The sequence below is a fragment of the Pogonomyrmex barbatus genome, unplaced genomic scaffold (assembly GCF_055798465.1).
Source record: "Pogonomyrmex barbatus isolate J1 unplaced genomic scaffold, ASM5579846v1 scaffold1, whole genome shotgun sequence".
Lineage (NCBI taxonomy): Eukaryota > Metazoa > Arthropoda > Insecta > Hymenoptera > Formicidae > Pogonomyrmex > Pogonomyrmex barbatus.
Genome location: NW_028297098.1, coordinates 17,842,470 through 17,849,468, shown reverse-complemented (window position 1 = coordinate 17,849,468; position 6,999 = coordinate 17,842,470). Strand labels below are relative to the sequence as shown.

Here is a 6,999-nt window from a genome sequence, read left to right as displayed (position 1 = left end):
TACAGTCTTATATATTTTATTTAACATATTAAACATATATGTAAATACAGGTATAAAAAAGCTATAACACAATAGATAAATTTATTATATATATGTTTTTACTTTGAATTTTACTTTGTATTTTATTTCAAAATTTCATTTTACTATCAAAATTTACCTGAATATTTGATACATACATGCTACCGAGACATAATAACTTTAGTTTTCTTTTCGTTGCACAAGAATCATGGAAAAGCTTGATTCTCGAATGTCACTTTCTTGTTTTATCTTAGTTGTAACATATCCGCTCGGATAAGACAACTCAAAATAAGAAAAAAAAAAAAAAGAAAAAGAATCTTTCTCGAGTGCAAATTTTGCAAAGTATTAAAGATAAAGATAACTCCCTTAAAAAATTTCTTATCTGTTAGATAAAATGGAGGAAAAATAACCAATATCAAAACCAAGTTTCAAGAAATTTAAAAGTAAAAAATAGATATATTTACTTTATATAATATCAAACTTGAAGCTATAAAAAAGTTAAAATATTCATAATCGCATTAATTAATCATTCAAATAGAGATACCTATTAATTAAAAAAATATAAATAGAATGTTCTTTCCCTTTTTCTCAAATTTCAAAAGAATCAAAAAGAACTTATAATTTCCATGTTCGAGTCACTTCTATCACTTCTTCAATATTTAACTTTTGATTATAATGTTTTTACAAACTTAAGAAATAAATTTTTAAGAGATAAAAACAATATTATATGTCATTTTACTTGTCATTTCGAAAATTAAAATATTTATTTCTTTAATAATCAAATTGAGTTAAAAATTCGTAATTATGCCATAATTAAGACTCGTTCTGCCGACTAAAATGAGAGAGATAGTAATGACGATACGTCGTCAATCAATATTGATTCTCGGTGACAGGTCTTACGCCAGCCTGCTGCTGATTGTAGCCTGATTGTGGCTGTTGATACTGCTGGTTCTGATTATACGGCTGTAGAAGTGCTTGCGTATATGCGCTCGAGGCCTGAGTTTCATAGGCACCACCCTGACCTTGATATTGCGCTTGCTGTATTGGCTGCGGTTGCTGTTGTTGTTGCGGTTGCGGTTGCTGTTGCGGCGCATTCACGCGATGCGGCACATACGGCTTATCTGCGCGAACCACAATTTGGTTGGCGATAATGTTGTACGGCGTTTGCGCTTGATACCTCAGCAGCTCGCGCAAGTGAGATGGCAAGTTGGGCGAATAGTGAGGCTGCGGTTCCGCTGGCGGTTGACTCGCACGGTATTGCTGCTGAGCCTGACGTTTGCTCCTAGAGTGACCATGTGATTTAGGTTGACGGTGAGGTGCAGCTTGTGTCGCGATCACAGGCTCGGGCACGGGGGCGACTGCAGCCTCTTGAGCCAATTTCCGGAGGTGTTCTCGCACCTGCTGAGACTGAGCCTGTATCGCGGCCGCTTCATCGAATCTGGTCAATTTGATAAAAAATCATTGAAACTGTATAGATAAAAATGTTAACGATAAATCTCCTTCGACGTCCTTTATTGCTTATTACCTGTATGGTTCCGGAATTATATTGATGTACGGAATTTGTTGCTGGAATTCAAGCAATTGCTGGATCTGCGGCGGTGCGTTAGAGTAAGGCTTGTAAGCCGGTAGTGGTTCCGCTTGCTGTTGCTGTTGCGGTTGCGGTCGCGGTTGCGGTCGCGGTTGCGCATAATGGGCTCGCTGTCGAGGCCGTGAAACTGGCGCCGCAGGTTGCGCCGCGTATTGCGGTTCCGGTTGAGCTTGCGGTTGCGATTGACGATCGTACGATCTCCAGTTTACCCTATAACCTTTCGATACATATTTATGTCAGATCGATTCGATTTAAATTCAGAGATAACGTGGTAAGACTCATAAAACAAAATTGGCGACAATACCGCTAGGATCGTTGTATTGGAGCGCCTTCGAGTTAACTTGATTAGCATCATATGCTCCTTGAATTACGGATTGGCCTTGGATCGGCACTTGCACATTATAGGTAGCCGATCCACCATCTGAAGGTCCCTGTATCTGGAAGTTTGAGTGCCCATCTGTAGCACCTTGAATCCTGAAGTTGCTATTACCATCAGTCGCACCTTGAATAGTGAAGTCTCCCGGTCCTCCTCCCTCTAAAAAGTAATATTCAAAAATATCAAAAGAAAGAATATACAAGAGCGAACAATATTCAAGCTTATATTTATCTTGATGTATTGTGTTAAACATAAGGAATATTTAAATAATAATAAGTAATAACCAGTCAAAAATAAAGAAATCTCATAAGGCGAAGTGGATGCCTAGAAAGAAAGTTTTTCGCTCGCTTCAAAGTAATTATCAGAATAAAACCATGTAAAATTCTTTAAAAAAGAATGAAAGATTATTTTTATGACGAAAGATAAAAAAAAATTGTTTCCTCTGGTTTTATACTTTCTACTTGCGTTATTATTTACACTCACCACTTGCGTCTGTGTATTCGATTCCTTTCTCTTCACTGAACTTAAGACCTTGTGCCCGTCGATGCCCATCGCTAGGCCCCTGAATTGAGAATTCAGCCAGGCACATGGGCAGTGCCGTCAATAATAAAAGCTAGAATAGATTTATTACATGTTTTAACATACGTATATAATATATGTCTTAACAGGATAAAACGATTACCATAATTTACACGTTGAAAATCAATTAAAATCCTTGTTGTCATTTTCAATCGTTGAAAATCGGCATTTAAATATTGTAATAAAAGAAAAGATATACAAAGAGATGAATAGAATTATGTATACTATACACTATCTAATAACCTACCTAATAATTTAATGCTGAATAAATTATGTTTTTTTTTTCATCATTACATCTATTTTTCAATTACGTTAATACAATAAAACCAGAATGCAACATTATCATACATTCCAACGTTTACCTCTCTCTCGATGTTAAATGCTTTCGATTTCACAATCAGACGATCAAAGATCATTATCTAACACGCGTGGCACTAAACCTGAATCTTTTATGGCATGTGCTATATTGCACATATGGAAGTGTATCGAGCAACCGGCACCGGGAAGCTAAAAGGGAAAGTCCGTGAGCACATGAATCTTTAATCAACGGGTAGTCACGATAATCGGGGAAAAGGTAAGTGCATTGCCGGTTAACATTCACGATCGCGAGACGCACTCGCGAGTCGCTATGAACACGGCCGCAAGACAAAAAAGGTAGGTGGAAGAAAAAAAAGAAGAAAAGCGCAAGTCGGCTCACGACTTAAGGTGATCGAACGCGCTAGTTGCGAGCGTTATACAGTCGGTAGAAAGCGAGGTGGACATTAATCGTCCAGACACACCCGATGCAATTATTTGAAAAAAATCGACTTCAACTCGTTTGAAAATGTCTGCGACCGTGCTGTCATGGGACCAAATGCCGCTCTAGAATTACACGTACGACAAATTCTGCGCGAGTTTTATCTCACGGAACGCGGAAACTGTGCGACATTTCGCGTGATACCAAATCGCGACACGCATGTTGATTATCGAGGTCTGCATATATTTTCCCGGCAGGTATAAAAAATAAAAGATAAAAAAAGCATTAAATTAAACATAACGTATGTATAAAAAAATAATAATTAATTCTCTTCAATATTTGCTCGCATTATTACATTTATTATTATTTTCTACATAAGTATTTATTTTATATCTTGTAAGTTTTATAAAAGGAGAGAATATTATGCGAAGCGTGACAATGAAGCGAATAGAATAAATCACCTTTCATTAAAATGTCGATCCACGAGCTTGTGATAAGATTGCAAAAGCTGTTTGCTCGTATCCGCGATTAATAATTGGATCGTGAAATACATTCCCGGCCAATGACCGTGGTAAGCGGCATTCCGAATCGTCAATCTTCTTACGACATTCAACGTTGCAATTAAGTGCATGACATTTGTTAATTTCTCATTCACGTTTGCTACCTTTCGACGGAAGGCGATATCTCTGATACAATAAATGACTTCCGGTTTTCAAGTTATACAATTATGTAGAATGAAACTTTACAAGCGTATTCAATTTTTACAGATGTGCCGTCGCGATAAATATGTGGAAAATGAAAGTACAAAAGTAAAAAATAAATTCATTTAATTAATACTAGAAAAAATATTTTGCAACACATGGCAATTAAATGCACGCGACATTTCGTTCCAACATTGTTCTGCATTTTTTCCAGTTTTCGACTGAAAAGATGATTATCAGCGCACAAACGCGTATCTATAGAATTTACATACTAAGTTAAATGGTACACGATTTAATCGGGGATATGCGAGAAAATATTTAAGAAAGAAATAACGAGCAAAAATATGAACGTTGATGTACGATCGGTACCGCTAATCGTATCGTAATTTATTGCTCGTGTATCCAATTTGCATATCCAGCACGATTGGACGCACGCGACTTCTCATTTCATCTGCCGAAGAGAAACGCGACTCCTGGAAAAGTCGTACGCAAACATTTTACATTTTCTCTATTTTTCGACATAATACGAGGACTTTCGATTAGAAGAAAATACACAAGCGAACACAAAGGCGGCTGCGTACTTACGTGCAATTTCATGGCGTGAAAGCTGGTCGATTCGTTCGAGGGTGGAGTGTTTCTGAGGCGGGCGCGCGGTCACCAGAACAACTTTATAGTCGGCCACGTAAAAGGAGCCTTTCAATGACGGGGATGTGACTTGGCGAGAGCCACCTCCATCTTGCATCTCGTCGGCCGGCCGGCCGGCCGACGTCGTGCTCCAACAGTCGTTGCTCTTTCTATAAACGCGAACACGTTGAAGGAAACGTTGCTTCCGGCGCTTGTTACATTCTTCTTGTTACATTAATTCCATTGTAAAGTTTATTTTTTTTTTTTTTGCAGAATGCATAGATAAATTAAACTTTGACATAAGTTAATTTTGACAAATGTTAATTTAGTACTCTTATAAATTCCAATCACAGAATATCATAATCTTTCACATAAATTTTCTTCTTCTTTATTATTAAATAGGATAAAAATTTTAATGATAAATTCTTTTTCACAAACGAAGAACTGTGTTAGCATTTTAAAAGTAAATTAAATCTAAAAATTTATATAATACACATTTTATTAAATTAATATTCCATAACCAATTTTATTTTATTTTATTTTTTTTTTTAGTATAAAATTGTTCGCCATACAAAGTTTGTTATTCATCTCCCACGCGATGCATTATAAAAGTCTCGAGTATACCGATGGAAAACGACGGCGTAACTGCAGGAATGCGATGCAACACGATATTTCCCAGGCAATCGCCATTCAAAGGTTACAGAGCGAAGAGAGACCGCGAGGATCTGCAATTAATTGCCGACATTGAATTCAATTATTGTCCTGTCAAGTTACGTAAAGCGCTATTGCTTTTCGCATTAAAGTACTGATCTAATAATACGGATCTAAGTAAAATAGTGACTTGAAGAAAAACCGAGAAAAGTTAGTAAGAAATTTTTATTGCTGTATTATTGCGACCGTTATGGATAATGGATACATGCTCAGAAATACAATCGGGGAAATTATTCCTCGAACTACGATCGCATTATTCCAAATGTATCTCAAACCCATATCATTCTTGACGCTGCACTCATGTCTCTACATATCCTAAGAATTACAGATTTCTATTTTCGCAATAGATTCGATAACGGATCTCTGATGTTCCGTATCATTAAACTAGTAAAGTTTTATTGTTAATACGATAGATTTCTATTTCAGATACGCAATTATGGGAGCGTACTTCTCTTTTATTCAATTATTCAATTTGACTGCAAAGTCGCTCTTACTCACAGATGGAAATGCCGTGTTACGTCAGTTTATGTAGAAAGCTACACCGTGTCGCTTTGCGATAGATAGATCGTCGATCTCCCGTGAAATTATAGATTACCCCAAGACTCGTATCGACCTGTGAAAACAATTCCTACGCGGCACCATTCCATATAAAAAAGATATTTAATGAACGAAAAATGGACGATGCATACAGAATAATTCATGAAGTGAATGTAAAACTTCGAAAACTGACTTATCAGATTACATTTGAAAAAAATATATTATGCAGAATGGAAAATTAATTCTGATTATACATCAAGATTATTACTAATCTTATGAAATAAATATATAGCTATTGTACAATAAAATCGAACGGATAATTCAAAGATTTAGAGTTTGTTATAATTAAAAAGTATATGTATGTCTTTTGTAACATATTTAATATTTAAAAAATAATTTTAAGCTTTTTTTATTATAATTTTTTTATTATAATTGTAATTAATTAATTTTTAATTGATTTGTTACGAATATTTTGCTATGTATTAAAGGCTATAATTTCCTTCGATTTCCACGGACAAGATCATTGAATTTAAAGGGCGTGACCCTGGAGAAATTATCTATTTGTACAAGCGCCAGAAAAGAGAAAAAAATTAAAATTACTTGAAATAGAAACACGAAATTATATTTGCAATTGCAACGGATCGACGACTGCATCGATACGCGAAGCGTGAAGGCTATGAAAGTATATCGATCAGTCTTGTTTGTCGGGAGAAATGCTTTTCGCTTTTGGAAACTTCAATTTCTATATTTCATATTTTTCATATATTTCATATTTAAAATAGACAGACCAGACAGCCAGGCGATACGTTTTCTAAAATTTATAAAATATTCTTTCCTTGTATCGTATTCTTTCCTTGTATCGTATATCATGCTTCGATGATGAAATCTACCTGATTGGGTTTCTAATTCCATTGCATTGAATGCTTTTTGCGATCAATAAAAACTCAATCCCCTTCTAATCGGAATCGTATGAAATCTATTAATAAAAGGTATGTGTTACACGCTGTCGCGCATACTTCTTTCTCCTGCCAGAATATTCACGCCACGCCAGTAATTTCCTTAATTTATGTGACACAATCTGATAAGGAACTTTTCGTATTATGCCGTATTCGACTGACTTCCTTTTGCA

The 6,999-nt window shown here is 35.7% G+C and overlaps 1 protein-coding gene across 1 annotated transcript; it reads right to left on the bottom strand.

Moving 5' to 3' along the window:
• On the bottom strand, window positions 1-4,721 carry LOC105425313 (uncharacterized). Its single transcript, XM_011636027.3, has 5 exons — window positions 4,584-4,721; window positions 2,466-2,595; window positions 1,911-2,141; window positions 1,544-1,823; window positions 1-1,456 (listed from the first exon to the last, which is right to left on the bottom strand). The coding sequence occupies exons 1-5, from the start codon at window positions 4,593-4,595 to the stop codon at window positions 889-891; spliced, it is 1,221 nt and encodes a 406-aa protein (XP_011634329.2). The 5' UTR covers window positions 4,596-4,721; the 3' UTR covers window positions 1-888.
• Window positions 4,722-6,999: the final 2,278 nt, after the last annotated feature.

Excerpts from the sequence above, each read along its gene's own strand:
- LOC105425313 (XM_011636027.3), bottom strand. Across the intron at positions 2,142-2,465 it reads CGAATACACAGACGCAAGTG|AGGGAGGAGGACCGGGAGAC; the intron begins GTGAGTGTAAAT and ends ATTACTTTTTAG. Across the intron at positions 1,457-1,543 it reads ATAATTCCGGAACCATACAG|ATTCGATGAAGCGGCCGCGA; the intron begins GTAATAAGCAAT and ends CAAATTGACCAG.